Genomic DNA, 25,096 nt, shown 5'->3' on the forward strand with positions numbered 1-25,096 from the left:
TTCTTAATGACACCCACTGCAGATTCCTTGCTGTTTTTCGCATACAGAAGTATGAAAGTATTTTTGCCAAATTAATTTTTATCACAGTTACATTAATTTACTACATGGTGACTTCACCGCGATTCAGTCAGATTCAGACTTGCCTTAGAATTTGGAATGTGACTAGTGATATATCAAGGAGAGAGTAGTGCCGCACACGCTACCTGACTTTCCGGCAGACTAGGTCCGACAGTCTTCCCGACAGACTTTCGGCAGAGTTCAGACGGACTTTCTGAATGAATGGACTTGGCCACACACGAACGAAAAGTACTTTCTAAAGTCCGTTCGTTTTCAACTTGATTACGTAAACGGGACTAAACAAGGAAGTTCAATAGCCAGTAGCCAATAGCTGCCCTTGCATCGTATTTGCTCCGTCACTAGCACACAGACGAACGGTTTTCCCTATTTTAGTCCGTTGAATTGAGTCTGTCGGATAGATTTGAAACATGTTCTATTTCTATATCTGTCTGATATTTTTTTTGAAAAACAATTGGACTAGCCCACACATGATTGGATTGTCGGACCTAGTCTGCCGGAAAGTCCGGTCGTGTGTACGCGGCATAAGTGTCACAAAGCAGACCCGCCAATGCCAGAAATTACAATTATTGTATAATTTCAGCCACTTTAGGGATTCTGTTCTCTTTCGGATGAGCAAACATAGTGGAAATCTTCACTCATACACAGACCAAAATTGAAACAAGAAAAGGGGATATTACCTTTTCCCACTCTAATCAAAACAAAAAAGTCTGTCGCTCCACTCCATTGAATTGAGTAAATCTTTTTGACTTGACATAGGTGCAGAATTTCCTGGATAGCATTATTAGTTTACTGATTATTTTAATTCTTCTCTGAATTAGTTCTTTTAGTCATAATTGTCATGGGATCCCCCTCCCACCGTGCTCCGGTTGTCTCCGTCGCTTACCGGAGCCGTCGCTAGCGGTGGAGCCGATCTGTTCCTCTCCTCACTGCTTGGGTGACAAGTGAGGTAAAGATGGTCACCTCTCTGCTCCATAGCATTGAAGGGTGGAAGCAACTTCAAATGTCACTTCCGCCCAATGCTCTTGAAGGTGATTTTTTTTTTTTCAAATTAATTTTTTTTTTTATTGCATTCTATTGTAAATATGAGATCTGATATCTTTTTGACCCCAGAGCTCACATTTAAGATGTTCTGCCATGCTTTTTTTTCTATTACAAGGAACTTTTTATTCCTTTTAATAGGATTAAAAGTGACCCATTTTTTTTTTTTTTTTAAAAGGACAGTGTCAAAATAAAAAATAAAAAGTTAAATAAATAAGAAAAAAAAACGCAGAAGTGAACGCATACTTAAGTCGCACCCGCATATGAAAACAGTGTTCAAATCACACATGTGAGGTATCGCCGCGATTGTTAGAGTGAGATCAATAATTCTAACCTTAGACCTCCTCTGTAACTTAAAACTAGTAACCTGTAGAAATGTTTAAAACGTCGCCTATCAAGATTTTTGAGGGTAAAAGTTTGTCGCCATTCCACGAGCGGGAGAAATTTTGAAGCATGACATGTTGGGTATCAATGTACTCAGCGTAACATTATCTTGCACAATATAGAAAAAAATTTGCTAACTTTAATGTTGTCTTATTTTTTTATTCAAAAAAGTGTATATTTTCAAAAAAAAGTGCAATTGGAAAACCGCTGCGCAAATACGGTGTGACATAATGTATTGCAAAATCCACCATTTTATTCTCTAGGGTGTCTGAAAAAAATAATAAATAATAAAGTAATTTTCTAGCAAAAAAAATATATATTTTAACTTGTAAACACAGAGTCTGAAAAATAGGCCCGGTCCTTAAGTAGTTAAATTGTAGACACCATGAGATGCTTCAGGTTTCTGCAAACCTTCAGAAAATAGCAGTCCTATATGAGACCCAAGTCCTGGAGCCCAAACCTACAAACATGAATGCTTCCTGGTATTGTTGATGGCTGATTTGTCTTCTTTTGCCCCCATGAAACTGCCTGTTAACCAGTGATGAGCCAAAAATGTATTTCTAAAGTACAGGTTCACTTTAAGCTTACTAAAGGAATCTCGTTTTCCTTTTTTTTATTGTTAGAAAGAATAAGCATTTCTCTCACGTAGCAATCATTTCTGATTCATCACCAGCAGCATATAACTTTCCACTCTGTGGCACCAGGCATGTTAATGAATCCCTTCCAGACAATCTCTAGTTAGCTCATGCTGGTTGACATGCTGTTGCCTCGCCAACATAGACTGTTGTCTGAGCACATGGAAAACAGCCGTAAAACTACATAAAACCTGCCATGAAATACAAGGTGCATTATGGGATGCAATAGGAAATCAATAAACTACCTCAAGCCTTTATATTGCTGTTATGTGTATATAGTTGGATACTTTTTAACAAAAATTCCAGCAAGAATTACAATAATTTATGGAACTTTTAATATTATCTACAAAACATTATCTTCTTTTTTTGCAATAAGAAAATGTATTCAATTAACCTCAGTCTTTTTTTCAAATTTCACATAACTCTTGGAACTGATTTAGTAAGGCTTTCATGATGCTTCTAGACTGGGGTGCTGGACTGGACTGGGAGTCTACCTCTTGGAAGAACTATTTGTTATTGCAGAAAATGCTTATAGGAGACTTCAGTGGATTATAAGTGTAAATCACTTCTTTCAAAATGATTAAATATATTGAATTCCAATGTGAAAAAACACTAATGTAAGGAACATTCTTACTCCCAATGACACCTGAAGGGAATTCGTACTCCAGCTCACACCTACAGTATGTAAGGAGCATTCCTACTCTCATTGACACCATCTGTATGTAAGGAGCATTCCCTCTCCCAATGACACCTATGTAATGGGCATGCCTAATCCAACTGATTCCACTGACACCTTCATAAATGCCATTCCTACTTACATTACACATCTATAAGTGGCATTACTACTCAAACTGACACCTATGTAAGGGGCATTCCTATTCCCACTAACACCTATGTAAGGGGTGTTCCTACTCAAACGTACACATTATATTATTGCGCGTTACCCATTTGTCACCAGTGTATTATCAGGCTTGCACATTTCTAACCAAACTTTGTCAGAGTTGACCATTACATTACCTTAACATTGTTAAGCCAGTGCTGCTTGCCTAAATGACTATGCTAGTTTAATTTAATCTTTGGTAGTACTCGCACTACCAAACCCCACTCCTAAATACTCAGATATGTTGGCCACACCTCCTATTTACTGCATGAGCTATGCTTCTCCTGATTAATTTTGTTATATTCTTTGTGCCACCACCCTCTCTCGACCTAAATCTCAGGCTCATACAGTCAAAGCATTTCCAGGTATGCAGAAAAGCATGTAATGGAAGGGTTTCATTTTTTTTTAAAGTGATCCTTTGTTTAGGTGTATGTGTATCTGTAACTTGCACTGTATACCACACTTGCATCAATTGTGGCATATATGTAAAGTGTATACAGTGTGCAAAAATGTGTGAAGACCATTTAAGAAGAAAAGAGTGTTTGCCCGCTAAAATTTCATATAAGTCCCATATCCAGGCACAAAGCCTGGGTGGCCAGGAAAGGAGGGGGTAGCATGTGTGCCTTCCCCTCTCCCTGAACCAAGCCTTCCCTCCTTGCAATGCATTTTGCCCTCAATGTTCAGGCTCCAAAGGGCCTCAACCTCACATCATGTATCATAAAAGAAATGTGGGGTTTGTGGGGAGAAGCTTATCAGAATTGGAAAACCCCCTATGGAAATAAGGGGACCCTTTTCAGGTAAATGACTACAGGGTACATAGTACTCTTTGTTACTACTAATTCATGCAAAACATGTAAAACGAAAATAAAGACACCCACAAAAACAATAGATTGTGGTCTGGCCCCCTCCTCCTTCCTTCCCGTATTGGGAAAGGTTGTACAACATGATCTGTGAATTGGGGAAAGTCTGATGAATGACAAGAACTTCATACATTTACCAATGTGGCCCTTGAACAATTACACATTGTCCATCACAATTATTAGTTACCTAAGTGGATAGCTGCAAACAGTTGGCAGGTAAATCATGCAAAGATAAAATATTAGCAGAAACGGTCTTAATGATTTTTTTTTTTGTAAGCGATCTTTGTATGGGAACTTTTCATTTTTACCTGGTGATTTCAGCAGTTTCTCTAAGATTTTCAACTCACGTAGCTAAAAACAAAACTTTTTTCTCATGCTACATTTTGAAGCACATGAACACATTGGCCAATTAACTGTGTTCCATGCTGATTCCTAATAACAACTGCACCTAAAACTTTTTTTCTTATCTCTGCAAACAACTTGTTATTCCCATCTACAAGATGGAAGCATCTTAAGATTCTTCCCGCTGTGCTCCAGTAGACAACATTTTGCACAGTCCAAACATCTTCAAAATTCCTAAAACATTCTTAAAATGTCGATATTAATTGTAACTCACCTTTGCTATTAACCATTAATTGACTAAAAGAGCATCAGGCACATATACCACAGTAAACATGAAAAGAACAATGTATGCCTAGCATACAGTATGTGTGATCAATGAGTTCATTAAAACCACTTCTCATCCAACAGGATTGCTCCTTTATGACCAGAGCAGTTTTAAGGCTTTGGAGCTGCCATGTTTTTCTGCCTTTAATCATTTGTCTACACCTCAATCGGTAGTTCAGGGATGCCCTGCATTGTTAGCCCCACCCTCCTTCTTTATGCTTTAGGCTGCATTCTCCACATATACAGTCATGGACAAAAATATTGGCACCCCTGCATTTCTGTCAGATAATGCACCAATTCGCCCAGAAAATTTTTGCAATTATAAATGTTTAGACATTCTCATGTTTTTTTCTTTTGCTTGTATTGGTATGACACAAAAATGTAGAGAAACAAAAAAAAAAATCTAACACATTCCATGCAAAACTCCAGAAATTGATTGGACAAATTATTGGCACCCTCTTTTTAAAATTTGGTATCACACTCCTTGGAAAAAAATAACTAAAAACAATTGCTTCCTGTAACCATCAATAAGTTTCATATACTGGAATTTTGGACCTCTCTTCTTTCACCAACTGCTCCAGGTCTCTCAGATTGGAAAGGATACTTTTTCCAACTGCTATTTTGAGATGTCTCCACAGGTATCTTAACTTTATGACCCTGGGCCCTACATTGCACCCCAAAATTCTTTGGTAGTCTTCAGATTTCATAATGCTATGCTCATGGTCAAGACATCCAGTGCCTGAAGCAGCAAAGCAACCCCAAAACATCAGTGAGCCTCCACCATGTTTGACTGTAGGGACTGCATTCTTACGTTTAAAGGCCTCATTTCAGGAGAATGATGGGCTTAACCAAAAAGCTGTAATTTTGTTTCATCTGTCCATAGCACATTCTCCAGAAAGGATTTTGGCTTCCTCAGGTACATTTTAGAAAACTCTTTGATACATTTTTCTCTTTTGACCATGTCTAAGGAGATTGGCAACAGGGCCATGGGCTGTAACCTTCTTGGCAATGTTGCGCACAGTGGACACAGGAACATTAATCTCTGGACTTGTAACCTTGAGATTGTCCATGCTTTTCCACAATTTTTGCTCTCAAATCCTCAGACAATTCTTTGCCGCTCTTTCTCTTCTCTATGCTCCTTGTGGCACACAGAGAAACACAACAGAAAGGTTGGGTACAATTTTCACCATTTTAACTGGTTGCTGGTGTGATTTATATATTGTCAGCACCTGTTAATACAGGTGAGATTAATTACAAATTACAGGACCATCACAAACTTGGAATACAATTATTTCTTTCAATTTTGAGAAGGGGCCAATAATTTTGTCCAGTCCATTTTTGGAGTTTTGCATGGAATGTGTCAGATTTGGGTTTTTGTTTCTCTGCTTTTTTGTGTCATACCAATACAAACAAAATAAATAAACATGAGAACGCCTGAACAATTGGAACTGCAACAATTTTCTGGGCAATGTGGTGCATTATCTGATAGAAATGCAGGGGTGCCAATATTTTTGACCACAACTGTATATACTTCTTGAACTGGACATATATATTTTTTGATTCCATCCAATGATCATCTGTATGATCTGAACAAGTTTGGATCAAAGCTTTCTATAATCTGCAAGACATCATTTGGATTGAGTCATTGTCTGCTAACTCTACTGTGACTGTAAGTTACAGCTATCTCATGACAAATGGATCATTTATAGAGATCACACTTTAGTGCTTAGATTTGGAAGGCAGAACTAAAGCTGTGACAGTTTGTCTGACAATGATTCATTTGCTTTTATATTTTACCCAACTAATCTTGATATATAGAGTATTATTCTGATATAATATTTTAACAGATAATTTTTCTGGATGAAAAAAATAGGCCAAAAATATGAAAAAAAACATGTTTATTATACAACAAAACCATGGGGTATCTCTGTTTCAAAGTAATGTAAAATATAGAGCGATTATTTATTTTCCACTGTTATAAAGTACCTGAGAAATTTGAAAACTAGGTTAAGGACCAGTGCATGGGAAAGTTGTTTTTTTGCTACTTATCTGCTAATAATTGGTCGGTGTATTGACCCCCAGTGACTCTCAAGGCTGACACAGTGATTACATAACAAAGAAGCAGACAGGCTGGATCTGGGCTATTACCTTGTGACCACAGTTGTCTACTCCAGGATCTAAGCCTAAGGGGCACACTTGAAAGCACACATGAAATTACATAAACCTAGGGGCACAGTCACCCATGTGAATGAGTGAAAATAGCACACTGACTATATTAATCACTACCTTTTACAGTATACACACAAGGAAGCACCGCTCTAACTGTGAGAACCTCCGTTTAGAGTAGTTGATTACTGGTACCTCTACACCAGGTGCTCAGGTTTAGACGACCTCCCACTCGTCACCAACACAGGATAAGGATATATAGAAAGAACCCGCACTCTTGTATCCATCCAATTTCTTTATTCGATTATCACCAAGTACAAGGTAACTGCTACCTTTTACAGCACAGACCAACAAACAAGAGAAAAGAGAGATTATTTTATGCTTCTTGACCTAAAATGAGTCTTTTGACTCCTCTCATCATTCCAAGTGAGACTTCATATTCTGCATTTAAACACAAATGTCAAGATGTGGACAGATGAGGGAAATTAAATCTAAAATATGTTATCACCATATACATTTTTAGGCTTAATGTCACCCCTCCCCCTTTACAGTGCTGTCCAAGAGATGCATTATAGTAAATACAACTGAACATTTTCTTTTTCTTATTTGTGGTACAAACATTTTTTTTTTCCAGAAAAGAGTGAAACATTGTCATGTACTGCAACATTTACTGAGTAAATTATAATGTTTTATTCAGCCATGAAAGTTGAATAATAACATAATATTTTACTCACTACATTTTACTGAAAAATATAATGTTTTTAGTCAAGTTCTTGTTGTTAATGAAATCATTGTAATTTACTCAATGCGTAATGATTTGCAATATTATAAGGGAGTACAAAACTGCCAAAAAGAACTTGAAAAAAATGTTAAAGATAAATACCAGCTTAAACAGCGTGATTTAAAATGCAAAAGTGCTGGGTCTCCTATACTAAAATATGGTTTGAATGAATGAATTAATTTATCATGGCATACAGTAAAACATATATCTGCATTGGTTGCAACCCCAAAAAAATAGCTTACGCACAACGCTTCTTAAGGAGGTCTAAATTCTAACTGTAAATAGGTCCAAAGTTCTTTGTTCCCCCATTCCAGAATCTGCTTTTTATTTGCTGCTGAGAGAGGCTTTAAGCACTTAAGGACCGGAAGATTTGCCCCCTTAATGACCAGGCCATTTTTTTGCGATTGACTGCATCAATTTAACTGACAACTTGCATGGTCATGCGACGCTGCACCCAAACAAAATTGCCGTCCTTTTTTTCCCACGATTGGAGCTTTTGTTTGGTGGCATTTGATCACCTCTGCAATGTTTATTTTTTGCGCTATAAACAACAAAAATGCTACAATTTTGAAAAAAAAATACTATTTTTTACTTTTTGCTATAATAAATATCCCACAAAAAATAAAAATAAAAAAGTCTTCATCAGTTTAGGCCAATTTCTATTCTTCTACATATTTTTGGCAAAGAAAAATCACAATAAGTATATATGGATTGGTTTGTGTAAAAGCGTTTACAAAATAGGGGATATATTTATGGCATTTTTAGTAATGTCGGTGATCAGCAATTTTTAGAGGGATTGCAACATTGCAACAGATCGGACACTTTTGACACTTTTTTTGGGACCATTGACATTTATACAGCGATCAGAGCTAAAAATAGCCACTGATTACTGTATAAATAACACTGGCAGAGAAGGGGTTGACACTAGGGGGCAATCAAGGGGTTAAGTGTGTCCTAGGGAGATGTTTCTAACTGTGGTGGGAGTGTATTGACAGGGAGTAGATCACTGATCACTAGGAACAGCAGATCTCTCTCTACTTCCCTAACAGATGGGGATATGTCTGTTTACATCGGCAGATCCCCATTCTGGCTCTCGGAGGAGCGATCGTGGTGTCGTACAGCTACGGCAATTCACACAGTGGAGCCAACCTGCCGCCGTATAACAACTAGAGGTTGATCAAGGGGTTAAGTGTGTCCTAGGGAGGTGTTTCTAACTGTGGGGTGAGTGTACTGACAAGGGGTAGAGAGAGATCACTGTTCATGAGCACTAGGAACAGCAGATCTCTCTCTACTTCCCTGATAGAATGAGGATCCCCATTCTGGCACTCTGAGGAGCAATCATGGGTTGTACAGCTACGGCGATTCACACAGGGGAGCCAACCTCCTGCCGTATAACAACAACGGCTGGTCGGCAAGTAGTTAAAGGTTTATGAGGAAAGATGCAGCGCTCTCAACAGAGGCAATCCAATCCTAGTATGCAATCTGCAGCACAGGTGCCAAGACTCAGTATGTCTTCCCACACTAAATACAACATATAAGAGAGAAGAGCCGGCATAGCTATGACTAAGGATCCTGACAAAATACGCAAGTTGTTTGCGTTTTAATGCTCAAAAGTAGCCAACAAATTTTTGTATCAAAGACGTTGGCATTGCCAGCTCTTCTCTATTATATAGGATTGAAAGGCTGTTGCTCACAAAGTCTTTAAAATCACATAACAATTATATGATAGGCACTAGGATGGAGAGGGGGACCACAGGGTGCTTAGTTACAGTTAAAGAGAAAATTCCCTTTAACTGTAGTTGATATGTTGGTTTGTCTACACAGTACAAATGGTTTCACAGAGCTGGGCACTGGAGCCTGAGATCCAAGATTTCAGCAGTGGGTGAATTTAGTTTTATGGTGCCACCCATTCACATAGACTGTGCTCTGCTTCTTCAAAAAAATGGGCATATCCATAACGATTCGGATCAAACTGCAATTATATCAATAGGAGTTGTTTTCTGAATAGCTGCCATGTTTTATTGTACTTTACTCATTAATATTTCCCTAATTTATTTAATTAATTAATTTATAATAGGTACTTATATAGCACCATCAATTTACGCAGCAATTTACATATATACTATACATTCACATCAGTCTCTGCCCTCAAGGAGCTTACAATCTAAGGTCCCTAATTCATATTCATACATGCACACACTAGAGCCAATTTAGACAGGAGCCAATTAACCTATCAGCATGTCTTTTGAGTGTGGGAGAAAACCGGAGTACCCAGGTTTATCGATTAAGCCTGTATGATTTGTACCAGACCTCAGAGCACTATCCTAAGTTTCCCAGAGAAGATTTAGCTATTGGTAATGGATTTGAGAGGCTAAACCTTATTTTTTAAGTCTCGAGCTGCCACCATAGCCAAAGTGGATAATGCAAACACCGAATATTCTCTATCTCTACTGTCAGTACTGTCTTTAAGATGTTGGTTAAAAAAAATTGTGTTCCACAATGATTTTGCTATGGGGCCCCATCACACATAGTTACGGTCCTGGGCTAACTTTACTGTAAATTGGCTGTTCAGCTGTGCATAATTGCTAGAGAACAGATTGACATGCTTCCTGCATACCAGATAAATACCAAACACCAGAGTCTAGCAGGCCAAACAACTCTTCATGTTTTACAGTAAAGAAAATATGTTTTACATTTTTGGATGCAGTGGTTAAAGTATATCTCAAGCTATTTTGTTTTAGATAAAGTTGAGAAGAGTCAGAATAGTGTGTCCACTCCACAGGTCCTCCTGTCATCCTGCCCCCTCCTGTCACACTGCCCCCCTCCTGTCACTTTGCCCCCCTCCTGTCACTCTGCCCACCCCCCTGCTGTCACTTTGCCTGCCCCCTCCTTTTACTCTGCCTGCCCCTCCTGTCACTCTGCCCCCCTCCTGTCATTCTTCCTGCCCCCCTCCTGTCACTCTACCTGCCCCCTCCTTTCACACTGCCCCCCCCTGTCATCCTGCCCCTCCATCACTCTGTCTGCCCCCCTCCTGTCCCTCTGCCTGCCCCTTCCTCTCACTCTGCCTGCCTGCTCTTGTCACTCTGCTCCCTCCTGTAACTCTGCCTGCCCTCCTCCTGTACTCTACCTGCCCCCTCCTGTCACTCTGCCCCCTATATATATAAATATACACCTATGTTTGTTTGGGCTTTGATTTGGGGTGCACAACCTAATGCAACATGCTGCACACACCTATGAAGTGGACACGGGAGCTCTGATTAAAGTGTCTGAACCGATCATTAGACCACTGGTGCCTGATAAACATGGAACAGTGCAGAGAAACACAGAAGGTAAGTGCTTGAGCCCAGGGGTTAAATAGTCCTCTTCCTTTCCCTGGCCCCCAGCTAATTCCACAGAATATACTGGAATGGCTGAACAGCCTTACAGGTCATTTAAACATATGGCGTCCTCTGAAGAGCAATCCACATGTGTACTGCTCTTCAGAGGGCATTTGACAGGCAGGGAGGAGGTGACCCACAGCATCGCCCCGCAATTTAATGCGTTGCAAATGGATGCAGGAAGCCCTTATTCACTTGAATGGGCCACATTTGGCAGGCTATGCTGCTCGGTGAACCCAACAGTGCAGACGTGTTTTGCCGCACTGTGATGCAAAGCATTTTGGCTGTAGTAAGTGTACATCTCCCTCTGCTGCCTTTTCAGCTTATGGGGAATGGTTGGGTAGCAGTTAAAACACAGCTCAACCTCTAATTTTTACTCTCCTCCAACCACAAGTGTAAACGGAGTCGCAGGGCAGGGCAGAGTGATCCATAGTGGATCATGTTTTGCATTGTACACGGTTGCAGCGCAGCCCCATTCAGGTGAATGGGTTAAGTTAACTAAATGTCCAGGTTTGGCTTGAAGAAAAGGTGGCAACCTTAGGGAGGGTTAAGCTAAGCTACAGTGAGAAGAAGAGTTAACTTGTTAACAATTGTGTAAGCCTTATTGGCTCAGGAGTGAGTGGTAGTTAGGGAAAAGGAGTCACCTTCCTGGTGGTGAAACGTAATCTCCTCGGGTACCAGGTGACCTGGGTGCCCATGTAGCATTCACGCTAGGTGTTTGGTGCCTGAGCCCTAACCCGGCCCATGAGAGTGTAAGCCTACAAGTCAAGAGCTCTGGGCATTAAGGGGTTAGTGGGTACTGTGACCCGGAGGATGCCTCAGAGTGGCTTTGAGTCGGCATCTACAAAGTATAAGTTTGGGCATCAGAATCAATAGGTGGCCCTGAAGCTCTGTCTGCAGGTGGGAGCTCAGCTGCATGTGCTGTTCTTGTGGAAAGGAACAGCCTGATTGCAAACTTTCATGCCATATTATTGTTGTGTCCCCATGAGGAAGATTCAACCACTTTGTTTGTCTTGGTAACTACTTAGACTGAAAGTAAGGGGAAATCTAAAATTTTGAGTTGTCTCCAGAACAGTAAAATAGGGGCAATGCTCTACTGGGAACACTCATTGAAGTGACAACTGTGTATTTGAGCTGAACATGATATTGGCTTCTTTAAATGACTTAGTTGCACTACAGTTCATATTTTACCCTAATCATTTATATCTGAAAGACTACATTCAAAGGCTTTATAGTTATTTGCCAAGCTTTAAAAAAACAAAAAAACAAAAAAACCTTGCGATGAATAACCCACCACATTTAATGAATTTGTATTATTTGCACTCTGGTTAGTTCAGATTACTCTGACCTGAGCAGATGTCTGACTGCTTTTCACATATGCCCTTCTTCACATTAAACAGATATATTTTGAATTATTATACATTATGTGGGACCAAAAATAAATGTGACATTGTAGCTTAAACTGTTCTGCTTGGATAATGGGTAGAAGATAATGAGAGCACTGACAGACAAAAGGTCGCTAGCACTGGGGGTAGTCTTCGTTATGACTGTGCTTGTAGCCAGTGCTTTCTGCTTCAATCTCCTTGCTCAACAATAAAGTTTGTCCTCATAAAGTATTTGCAGCTAGGCTAAATGTAGAACTTCAGAAGACTTTAACCATGTTTTGTCCATAGAGCTATTAATTGCACAGCATACGGCAGCTTCTAGTGTCTCTGCATCTTTACAATATAATTGCTTCATTAATTGCCTTCATTCTATGAGCTACTGCCTAGAAGAACCACTAATGCTGCAACTTCATTTCTGATTCTGGAAAAGAAAACATTCAGATTTGCAACATGGTTTCTCTACTTTCCTTTAGTCCATTGTATAATGGAATCATCTGAGGTGCTCATTAGTATGTCAGGACAGATATGGGTAACCTTGGACATCAACAGGCACCCTTGTCCAATATATTTTGGGTTGGACTGTGCATATGATAGGTCTAGCTTTTAAGCTGATAGATTTGTTTTCCTTAAACAAAAGGACAGAACACGTTTCTCTAATTTTAAATAGGATGAGAAGAGGGGGAGATTTTTTGGTCCAAATTAGAAGCGTGGCCTAGGGTTCCAACACTGGCCTAGGGTTCTAACACCACACCACAGCTAAGGATTAGTATGCTGCAGTACATTAATTTGCTTTTGGGTTTAGATCTGCTTTAAGCCTTTTGAAATTAAATTAGTTTCCTTGCTTTTCATATCCTGTTTTTTACATTTTATTTATTTGAAGATGTGTCACAGGTACAGTAAAAAGACTCAATCAATATCAAGCGTATAGGACACAACCAAAACTTCATACTATATTGCGAAAGATTGAAGCAAGAAGTAATGCATTAAGAAAAACAAAACAATTGTCTAGAACCCTTCATTTAAGCTTGTTTGAGGGAGGATATCCCCACTTTACCAGAAAAATCTATCACATCGTAAAAGAAAGTTTAAAACAGGGTAAATAACATATGTCTGTGCACACCATGTTTTTTATTTGTTTTTTTTTAAGAAATAGAAAAAAAAAAAGGTAGAGGGGAGGTGTTGGGGGAAAGCTAGGGAGGTTGGTAGGGGGATGGAGGGATCACTCTCAGGGAGCAGAGGACAACAGCATCAGTCAAGCAGTGGAGACCACCAACAATGAAACTTAATTAAGTGTATTGGAGGAATTCGTCAGAGAAGCGGAAGAGGTCCCAATAAAACCATCTGAATTTATGTTCCTCTGACTTATTCCATAAAGCGAAGGTCAGATCTTCCATTTGTTCAATGTCCTTCACTCTTGCGAGCCATTGGGCCACCTTTGGTGTGGACTGTTGCTTCCATAGGTGTGAAATGCAAGCCCGTGCAGCATTAAGGAGAGGTTTGAAAAGCGATTTGTGATAACATTTCCTTTACAAAGGGGTAAGGTTGAATAGGAGTGCCACCCAAAATTGGAACTTCCGCTTTAAGTGTTGGTGACCCCCTGACATGCCACATTTGGCATGTAATTATTTTGGGGGAGGAGTGGGTACCTTGTTTTTACCGGCATCCACCTCCCACTTCCTCCCCTGGCGCCACAGCGCCGGAAGTAAAATCACCTCTCCCCTCTCCTCCCCTGCAATCTTCTGGGACACGTCACAGGTCCCAGAAGATTGCTTGACCATTCACAGCATGCATCGTGGCTCGTGCATGTGCAGTGCGCGCCCGGCTGTGAAGCCACTGTCAGTCGCCCACAGTTAGAATGCTGACACTGTGGAGAGGAGGGGTAGAGGAGCGGGGCTTCGTGCGTCCAGATTGCTAGACCGTGGGACAGGTTAGTGCCTGATTATTAAAAGTCAGAAGCTACACTTTTTGTAACTGCTGACTTTTAAATGGGTGGAACTCTGCTTTAAGTAGGACCACAGCTGGGTTATCTTGTAAAGAAATGTCTATGAATTTATATATGAGCTTGAGCACTGGTTGTCTGAAAGTTGTAAGCGTAGGACACGCCCAAAAAATATGTAAGAGACCACAAAGGCAACATCGATCAGTTTGATGAGGGAATATCCATATCCTCCATATCCTTCCATATCCTGTTTTTGGTACTTAACGTGTTACTGAACCCAGGACCCTGCATTCACTATATCTGGTCTCCCACAATGCACAAAACATGGACATGCAATTATTTTAGTAAATATAAAAATTGCTAAATGCCTTTTCTCATCAGCAGTATAAAGCAGTTTTATGACTTCTATCAATGTCTGGTTAAAGCTTGTAGGAGGAGTTCATTCTACTCTAACTGTCCTGAGAGGCTGCAGGACCCCTTACCCTCTGTCTGGACAGTGCTAATCACATGCACGTTCCCAAGAAAAAAAAAACTCTCTAGCAAAATAAAACAAACTGAGCATGTGCCCCCAAGGCTCTGTATTATCAGGATATGGATTGAGTATTTTGGAAGAAGGGGAAGATCAGAGAAGACAGGATGAAACAGCCTTTTGACACATTCTCAGGATTAACCCCTTAGGCTCCACAGTAGGTATAACAAGCATGCTTTACTGTATATACAGATGATTTTACTGTTGTGGGTTTAGCAACACTTCAACATATCTTTTAAATAGCTCTGAATCTCAGCCTAAAACAATACATGCAGTGGGTTTCATAGTTTCTAAACCCAACCCAGTCTTGCGCCAGTTCTTAGAGGGGATGTGGGTAGAGAGAATGAGCAGAGTGATCTTTTCATGTCTGCTCTGCTGACACAAGCTAATAATAATCAGATTTCCTTGTAAATAAAATCTCATTGAGACCTGTGCTGAGCTGCATCTTACACCCACAGGATTGTGGTCATCTGCAGAAACAGAGCCATTGCTGCATCTGTGAACCACATGCATCTCTATGGAAAAAAACAACTGTCACACAAATAGATCACTGTACTGTTTATCAGTACAAACCATTAATATACATATAAATGCTGTAAAAGTGTCCATTTTTTATAGTAGGTAAAACATGGTAGTCTTAAGTAACTGATAAGTAACTCTACATATAAGGTGGTAAGCAGTAAAATCAACATTATCTCAACTCATTGCACCTATCCCTAAGACTGATCATACATTGTGTAAATTTAGGCCAGTTCTAAAGGAAGTGGCCAAAATTCAGTCAGTGGTGGTTCTGCTGGCCCTGCTCTGTTTGAGAATAGCCAATCAAATTTTAGTCAAGGGACTTGGGTGGAAAATTGTTGGCCAAATAGTGGAAGAATTGTTCACCCATGCCATATACTGTAGCATGGATGAAGGAACCAGTTTTTTTTCTTTCATTCAGGCTGTCAGCTAAACTATCCGGGGATTGGTCAGCTTTAGTTTGGTGATGGGTTTGCTAGTGCTGGGGGAGCACATTATGTGTGATCCACCAGCACATCATATAACCACCACATTTGTGATTAAGGTTTTCTTCTGAGACTCCCATTTTAAAAACTTTTTCCACTTTAAACATATTTGCAAAAAAATATTTATGCAAGAAAACTTTAGACATGATGAAAAACATACAAAAAATGTTATTCTGGGAATAGTTCCGCCTGGGTAAAAAAATAAATAAAAGTCAGCAGCTACAAATACTGCAGCTGCTGACTTTTAATATATAGGCACTTACCTGTTCAGGGAACCCGCAATGTGGGCACCTAAAGCCAACCCATCCCTCAGCTCCAGGTGCAGGCGCTGGCAACCTTACTAAGGGAAACAGGAATTGAAGCCTTGCGGCTTGACAGTCTGTTTCCTACTGTGCAAGTCACGCTGTACTTTATGAATGGTCCCAGCTATCTTCTGGAACCTGTGTGTCTTCCAGAGGGCAGTGGGGGGGGGGGGGGGGGTCCAGACATTGCATAGTTCACCGCACAAGATTGTGGTGATCGATGGAGTAGATACTTGGATTTGACAGGTATCAGCACCCCCCCTCCCACCCAGAAGGTGCCAAATGTGACACCAGAGGGGGGAATGAATCTGATCTGTGGAAGTTCAGTTTCTGGGGTTTCCTAGTCCTGCTATATATCACATAAACTCAAAGAGACATTTCCCCACACCTATAGTCAATTGTGTTTTTATTTACATACACAAACACACACACCTTTTAAAATAAAACACTGTTGAATCATTTACTTTTAAGCATTTTTGTTTTTTTAATACATTAGTTTGGTTTCTTACTGCCCAAGTACACTTTTGCTACCTTAAAAAAATCTAAGCTTAGCACTTTGTCTGGAAGGAACAATGCCAAAGGTTTTTATGCTTTAAACCTAAAAAGCTGAATCAGGTCTAGGTAATGAGGTTATTAAACAATCTCTAGATTACAATGTTTTGGGCTAATACTCCTCCTGAATATATGTTGCACAATACACAATTTAATGTGGTCATTAGGCCCCTGGCATTGCAGCTATACGTGGGACAGCACTAGTCAGGCTGGCAGTTTTCGGGGATTCTGCATGCTTGCACTTTTCATTAAACGACCACATACTGCATGGTGTAACACTTATCATCAGTGACTTTGTAATTATCTGCAATTTGAAGTCTAAATAGAGAAATGGTTTAATCCTCACAAATCTTCATTTACATATCAGAGACTCCAGTGGTGAGCTATCCCTGCCAGAATTTACAGTTCTATCCAACTAATGTAGATATTACCAAATAAAAAGGCAATTCCCTGTCATTATACACTGTTATACTGATAAGTACTTTTTTTCACCACTTCTTTTATACTGGCTTTTCAAAATTACAATTCAAGGAATTTAGCATTGAAATAAAAAGTTTAGTGTAGTATAACTCCAGATTTATTGTGACTTCCTCCAACTCTCTCTAACTAACTGCTGATATGAAAAAAAAAAAAACTATCCAAATGCCCATTTTACTTACCTAAAGCTAAAGTCACATATCAATCCTTCTATCTTCTTCTGTTTACCTCCTGGGCTCCTTCTTTGGTTATCCACATCACTGCCTGCACTATGTGAACATCTCCTATTCATTGCGGTGGAACTTGCAGTGTCTAGGTTCTCTCTCATAGGCTTCAGTGGAAGCAGAACTCATCGGGGCATTGAGGGAACCAGTGCCCAAGAAGATAACAAGCAGGTAAAAATGCCTGGTCCCCAAGGCAGAGGGAATAGTGACTTTGATCCATTACACTGCAGGATCTCTTAGGAAGAGGTGTTTGGAATCAAGAGTAAAGTAAGGTAATTGAATCACAAAGCATTATTTAAATGCAATTTTTACCTGGAGTTGGGTTTTATTTGGTAAATAATACATTTGACATAGGAATTTATACATCACACCAAAAAAAGGGTCAAATGAAGAAGAAGAATCAAATATATTTGATTCGAAAAAAGGGACAGTTGGGAGAAAGCAAAGGTGCTTTTTAATGCACAGTCTAACTTCAAAGGTAAATATATTTGTATTATTAATACATAACAAATATAGACAAGAAAAGAAGCTGCATTACAGAATCAAAAAAATCAGCACAACTTATAATACAAGCAATTATTATCAACATAAAGGACCTATAAAATAGTACAAATAGAGGTGATCAGAAAACTACAAGGCCTGTCAAAGAAAAACCACTGCATGTCAACTAAAATGTCCAACTGAAAATACCAGGAGATTACATAATGCAAAAAGACAAAAAAGGAGTAAGAGAAAGATATGAATAGAAAGAGGAAGCGACCATCACATGGGTACAAGGTACAGAAGAAAAAAAAATTGAAAAATGATGGCATGCTTAATGAATTTCCTTGTGCAGGGGCCATGCTAATCTTCTCTGTATTATTCCAATTTTAGTATATGTCCTACCGAAGCAAGGACCACAATCTACGCTTAAATGTATTCTCATGGTAGCCGATACAGCATTAGAGCCCAGACAGTTTCTAGTTGTGCATTAAACTCCCTGAGCAGTGTGTATGTACAGTAGAGGAATGTTTAGCTTAAGAAAATGCAAAGTGCAATGCAATGCAAAATTATTAACTAGTCTTACTGCATCCCAACAGCAGAAATTCCAACAAATTTTGGAAAAAGGGGGATTGGGATTTCACAGTAAAAGGGGCCAAAGAACTATCCCCAATGCACACATCTCTGAAAAGTGGCTATGAGTGTTAATGGGTGCTGTAGCTGGAACCAAACGTAATCAGAGCAAGAGAATGTCACCAGCACATCAATGATCTCCAGAGGGGTTCCAAAGCTTTATTCATGGTTAAAGAATGCAGAGGGGTAAGTGTGGGGTGGTTGAACCCTACATGGATACCGGAATATGTATAAGAGTGTGAACAGGATTGGATGGGACTTTGCATGTAACATGTAGGGTTATAAGAACTACACAAATCAAAAAGTTTTTAAAAGAAGAAAAACGCACAATTTTATTTAACATGTATCCATGAAGGAATAAAAATATTCAAAGACAAACACTTTTAAAACCATTGTTACAGTGCAACTTATCCAGGGTGTTGTGAATCCTGGTTGGAGAGTCTGAAAGATTTTCCTACGTGTTTCGCAGAGTGAACCAATTCATCAGACCCAGATTTAGGTGGTGACCTTGGTGATGAAGAGAGAGCTGATAACTATATCTTTATGAAAGCATGAGTTTAGCATACAACTTACCTCCAAGCTCTACCCACATAAAATTGAGGAGGAAGGGATGAATGAGATCCCTTGGGAGGGCTTTAGTCAGCAGGTGACTTGAATGAAGCCTCGGGCAAATCTAGTTCCCAGAGTAACTTAGCAAATGTTAAGATAGCTCCTTGGTCCGGATGGTCACCAATGCCCCTTGGTGCCCATCAAAACCGAGGCGCTAACTTAACATTTGCTTAGATACTCTGGGATCTAGATTCACCTGAGGCTTCATTCAAGTCACTTGCTGACTAAAGCCCTCCCAAGGGATCTCATTCATCCCTTCTTCCCCTATTTTATGTGGATAGAGCTTGGAAGTAAGTTGCATGCTAAACTCAGGATTTCATAAAGATATAGTTATCAGCTCCCTCTTCATCACCAAGGTCACCACCTATTTCTGGGTAATTTTCCCTAGCCAGTGAGGGGCACCAATCCCCATGGGCTCCCCAGGCTACTCCTCTACCAGGTTGTTTTCCAATATCTTATCAGTGAACAGTGTACACATATAAATAGAAATTATTCTACATTCTGAGGTCTGATTGATGAAGCAGTAGGGAAATCTCTCGTCTCGGACTCTCCAACCAGGGTTCACAACATCCTGGATAAGTTACACTGTAACAATGGTTTTAACAGTGTTTGTCTTTGAATATTTTAATTCTTTCATGCATAAATGTTAAATAAAATTGTGTACTTTTCTTCTCTTGAAAACTTTTTTGATTTGTGTAGTTTTTGTAACCCTACACAGTACATGCAAAGTCCCATCCAATCCCGTTCACACTCTTATACAAAGCTTTATTGAGTGATGACATTATTGTAACAAAAGCAATCTTTCAGAGCCTGCAGACCATATGTTTACATGTAAATTACCGGCATTCATATGTAGATAGCAGTGGCATTCATATGTAAATAGTGGTGGCCGTTGGCATTGATATGTATATCATGCCCCCCTGAGGTCATATCCACAGTAATCTCTAGCAACCAATCAACAAGCAGAAATCATGTGCTGTAACCTCTAGAAACGAATCAGTGAGCTGTAATGTGTGCTGTAACCTCTAGCAACCAGTCAGTGAGCCGTAATGATACACTGTAACCTCTGGCAACCAATCGCAATAGCTGCCTGATCTGATTCAGTAAACTGATTTTGTGTTAAGCTGCTAATTATTGTATGTCTCAGAGCAGGTGGAAACTGCATGGGGGGGGGGGGGGGGGGTCAAGAAATGATTTACCCAGGGTCCAATCAATATTAAAGATGGCCCTGGCAGGACCCCTCATCAGACAAGTGACCTGATGAAGGGGTTCTGTCAGGCTCTAAAATGTTGCTTCTGCTACAAAGATGTGATTGCTGAATAAAGCTTTGACCCATCCTGGAGATATGTGGTGTGCTGGTGACATTATCTCGCTCACAGTAAGAGAGGGTGTCTGAGCATGAAGTTTGAATACCTAATATAGATCATGGCCCAGAGCAGTAGTGCTGCCGGAGGTGACGCATGTCCTTCCTACCAGTATCCTCATTCTTGTTGCCTCGTTTACAAGTCTTTTATTTTTGTTGGTGGAATAGTTTACTGTGTACTTACAATGACTAGGGTAGTTTGGGGCCCCACAAGACAGCAGGCCTAGGGATGAGGATGTTTCACAGGTGATTTCAGCACATACATGGAATGCCATCTGCCTTTTCTAGCTATGATGATTTCTGCACTGCAGCTCTGCCCACATAGCCCCTGACTGTTTTGTTTAATTTTTTTCATAAATGAAAACTGATTTCTCACTGCTTTCTACTGAGAACGGGTCCACCTTTGTTCTTGTTTTCTTTTCTCCAGAGTCAGGCTTGTTGTGGCATTTTCACTTAGCCCTGTACTTACATACACATGACAGCATTTTAATTTAAAGTCAAGACAGCTTAAAAGTAAACCTAGTAAATGATACAAGAAGATGAATAATTTTACTGCCGAATGCATTGGGCCAACTCATCTATCAAGGTCTTTGGATGCAAGTCCTAAGTCCTAACTGCCTTGAACACATTTTTTGTAGTGCAGCCCTCAATGTGATGTGGGCCTCACTGACCAGTAGTGAGTGACTAATGAGGAGTGGTAGTTTCAAATTCTGAACTCCAAATCAAAATTTACATATTAAACCTATCTGTTTGGGGACTGCAAAGACACTGAAAGGAAATCATAGACGCTTGTCATTTCTACTGACACTTTAAAATAAATACAGATACACTTTATGTTTTGCCAGTATCCTAATACCTGCCCTGATCTGCCCAACAATGCAAAAACCATACCTGCTTTGTAGAACACTCAGATGGCCCCAGCGTTATTACTAACCAACTGTAACTAGGGAGGTGTACAGTAGGTTTACCAGATATGAGAGGACGCGTATCACCCTTTCACAAGATTCACACACTAATCTATTAAAACAAAGACTGTTTTTTTTTTTTTTCAATATGCTTCAGAGAAGTTCTTCAAGGCTAAAATTTATATTTCATCTACCAGCAGACACTACTGGGCTAAATAATTGATTGGCTTTTTATATCTCTTTGGTTGGTCAAATTTCCCTCTGGTGTCCATGATCTTTCCAGTCCTGCCATAAATCATTATTCACTTTCATCTAAAATAAATGGAAATTTAGAAAGCGATCATGAGAGCCTCTCAGAATGACGGTGATTTCAAGAGTTGGACACTTACATCTTACTTCTTGTTGCCATAGGCCCAGAAATCTAGGATGATAAAGAAGATCAATATCTACTCTGATTTAAAATAGTCTAGCCTTTTTATTGATGTGGTTGAAAGCAATTCTCCCAGTTTTGGGTAACGTTTGCAAAAAAAAAAAAAAAAGCTACAGTAAGAGGAGGATATACCAGTGTTTCATTACAACCCAGGAGAGGGCTTAAGAAATGAGTACAAAAAATGTTAATTTATATCTAAAGTTAAACTTAATTTTCTTTTTTGTTTTGATAGAAAAGGGAATTGTTAAAACCCCTGTTGAGTGTTCTTAGTTTGCTGTTTTTTCTTTACTTCACTTTTTTGTCTTGAACACTCAACAGAAAGTGAGCACAAGTCATGATTCACAACAAATCCATGGATTCCAGATTTCTAACTATTAATGATCTTTTTGCAAAGACCACATCAAGCCGAAAAGTCTAACATGGACCCATTCACACCACTGCATTTGTGTTAGCGAATATGTGTCGAAATACCAATGCAATGTAAAAAGAGGCATGGACTGACATGCACCATTTTTTGATGCAGCACACCAGAACTTATGGTATGTCTGATGTGGTGTGGGTTTGTGGCTAGATATTAAATTTGTTTATTGTGGTGCCAATTAAAAATTAAGGGCACTGCAACACACCAGTTGTAGTGTGTTGCAGTAACACAATGCATAAGTGTAAATGGGCAGTTTAAAAATCAGTCTATGTAACTGTTCAAGGTTCGCTTTACACAGAATCCTCAGATGAATCAGTTGGCCTAGTAACCTAATACAATACACTCATACAAGTTCCATCCATTTTTGATTCCCCTTTAAAAACAGAAAAATAAAGAGAAAAATATGACTATAATTACCTTCTATGTCTTGCATATTTACCACTAACATGGCCACTGCCATCGCAGCCAGGAGTAGGACAGCTGTAGGGAAGGAACAAGGGATAAAGATGTAGTTGGTGTATATCTTGGATAAAACACTAGACCAGGCTTCATCTCTCAGACACTGGTAGGGCATGATAAGACTTAAACTGGTATTCTTAAACAGTATCTCTACACTAACAGCACACAGGTGATATTTAATTCAACACTAGATATTGAGAGGTACGTTTGAGACAAACCTGCATCTGCGTGAGTAGTAGACAGGTTAATTACAAGCAATTCTTCACTATCTGTTAGCTCTATACAGGTGAATTACATGGATGTTTTAGATACTCGCCCTAGGCACATAATTTAAAGGGAAGCATTGTTCTGACTGTGGTAGCTGAAGACAGGTGAGTTAGATGGATGTTCTGGATTCCTGCACTAGATGCAGACAATTGATTTTAAGGTATGTTTCTTTTTCTGGTAGATGCAGAGAAGTATTTTAAAGGGATGTATCCTCTGTTCTAGTTGAAGACAGATGACTAAGGTGATACTTTATATCCCTTCAAATTATTCCACAATTATTCTATTTAAACATATTATTTTACCTATCAAGGGATACATAACAATCTTCCTTAATTTAGCTACAGAACAATGCTCATGTACAGTGAAAAGGCTTTACTAGTGCTGTGCATGTATCCTGAGAATGACTGGTCCTATTTAAAAGATGGCAGAATTACAGTCATTCCATTTAATGTTACAGACATGAAATTAAATAACGTCAAAGGGAGTTTTGCAGTTAAACCCCAGCTTTCCACAGCTTCCTGGTTTTCAAATATATATAAGAGGAAATTCAAATTTCACCTGCATCTTCACCTGCTTGCAGGGGCGGACTGACAACTCATGGGGCCCCTGGGCAATAGGAGATTATGGGGCCCCCAGGCAATCAGAGATTATGGGGCCACACAGTAGACACAAACACACACACACAGTATACAATCACACAGTATACACAGACATGTTTCTATTGGCTGAGAAGGTACTAGAGAGGTGGGGCAGCTATAATCTCAGGATTTTTAGACCAAAAGGATGTCGGTAAGGGACATTTCAGAGACAGATGTAAAAAAAAACACAAATTTTTACATACTCTCCCTGGTTTTACTGAGGCTGGCAACGCTGATGGGGCCCCCTTGTTGCATGGGGCCCTCGGGCAGTGCCCGAGTGGCCCAAGTATCAGTCCGCCTCTGCCAGCTTGTGAATCTTATATAACATATGACTATCCAAGTACAACAGTAAAATACAGGCTTCAGTACACCAAAACTGCACAAACCAGCCAGCTGGGCAAGCTTAGTGTTGCTTACAAGGGGACTGTGGGCAGTAGGATCATCAAAATGAATAAGGGTGAATGTCTATACTTGAATTAAAGTGCAAACAGTAAATCAAGTGCATGCCTGTATCTGAATTCAAGGTTCCCTAGATAGGTGCTTAAATCTGGATTAAAGTGTAGACAGTGAGAAAGATGAGCTCCTAAATCTGGATAAAACAGCAGACAAGTGAGTTAGATGTGTTGTGTGTGTGAGAGTTAGATGGGTGTCTAAACCTGCATTCATGTGTACTCTACCTCAATGAGTTAGATGCCTAAGCCAAAAGTGCAGAGAGATGAGTTAGATGGAAGCCTAAACCTAAATGAAAAGGCAGACAGGTGACTTAGATGGGTGCCTAAACTCATATTAATGTGCAAACAGGTGACTTAGATGGGTGCCTGCACCTAAATGAAAGCACAGACAGGTGAATTGGATGGGTCCTAAATCCATACTAAAGTGTAGGCAGGTGAGTTAGATGGGTGCCTGTACCTGAATTAAAAGGCAGACAGGTGAGTTAGATGGGTGTCTGTGCATGAATTATACTAGAGACAGGTGAATTAGATAGGTGTATGTGCCTGAATTAAAGTGCAGACAAGTGAGTTAGATGGGTGTCTGTATCTGAATTATACTAGAGACAGGGGAGTTAGATGAGTGTCTGTACCTGAATTAAAGTGCAGACAAGTGAGTTAGATGGGTGTCTATATCTGAATTAAAGGACAGATAAGTTAGATAGGGGTCTGTGCCTGAATTAAAGCGCAGACAGGTAAGTTAGCTGTGTGCCTGTATCTAAATTAAAGCACACACAAGTAAGTTAGATGGCTGTTTGTGTCTGAATTAAAGTGCAGACAGATAAGTTAGATGGATGGCTGCACCTGAATATAAGCACAGACAGATAGGTAAGTTAGATGGGTGTCTGTATCTGAATTAAAGGACAGACAGGTAAGTTATTTAGGTGTCTGTGCCTGATTTAAAGAGCAGACAGGTGAGTTGGATGGGTGTCTGTACCTGAATTACATTAGAGGCAAGTGAGTTAGTTGAGTGTCTGTACCTGAATTAAAGTGCAGACAGGTGAATTAGATGAGTATCTGTACCTGAATTAAAGCAGAGACAGGTGAGTCAGATGAGTGTCTGTACTGTACCTGAATTAAAGTGCAGACAGGTGAGATATACGGGTGTCTGTTCCTTAATTAAAGG

General features: G+C 39.7%; 1 protein-coding gene and 1 non-coding gene across 24 annotated transcripts in view; both read right to left on the minus strand.

The window, feature by feature from the left end:
- The window catches only part of MYT1L (myelin transcription factor 1 like), a 629,697-nt gene that overhangs the window by 210,105 nt on the left and 394,496 nt on the right, over nucleotides 1–25,096 (minus strand). For 21 of the 23 annotated variants that reach the window (XM_077488717.1, XM_077488713.1, XM_077488709.1 and 18 more), the window contains one exon: nucleotides 22,536–22,598. The exons of the other annotated variants lie outside the window; for them this stretch is intronic. In XM_077488717.1, the coding sequence (XP_077344843.1) occupies nucleotides 22,536–22,598 (63 nt within the window). The remainder of the gene's footprint in view (nucleotides 1–22,535; nucleotides 22,599–25,096) is intronic. 23 annotated transcript variants of the gene reach the window in all.
- On the minus strand, nucleotides 18,068–18,174 carry LOC143990687 (U6 spliceosomal RNA). The gene has a single exon (XR_013277409.1). It is a non-coding gene; the product is annotated as a U6 spliceosomal RNA (small nuclear RNA).

Source organism: Lithobates pipiens, unplaced genomic scaffold, assembly GCF_037356315.1.
Source record: "Lithobates pipiens isolate NorthernLeopardFrog02 unplaced genomic scaffold, aLitPip1_a1.2 Scaffold_18, whole genome shotgun sequence".
NCBI lineage: Eukaryota > Metazoa > Chordata > Amphibia > Anura > Ranidae > Lithobates > Lithobates pipiens.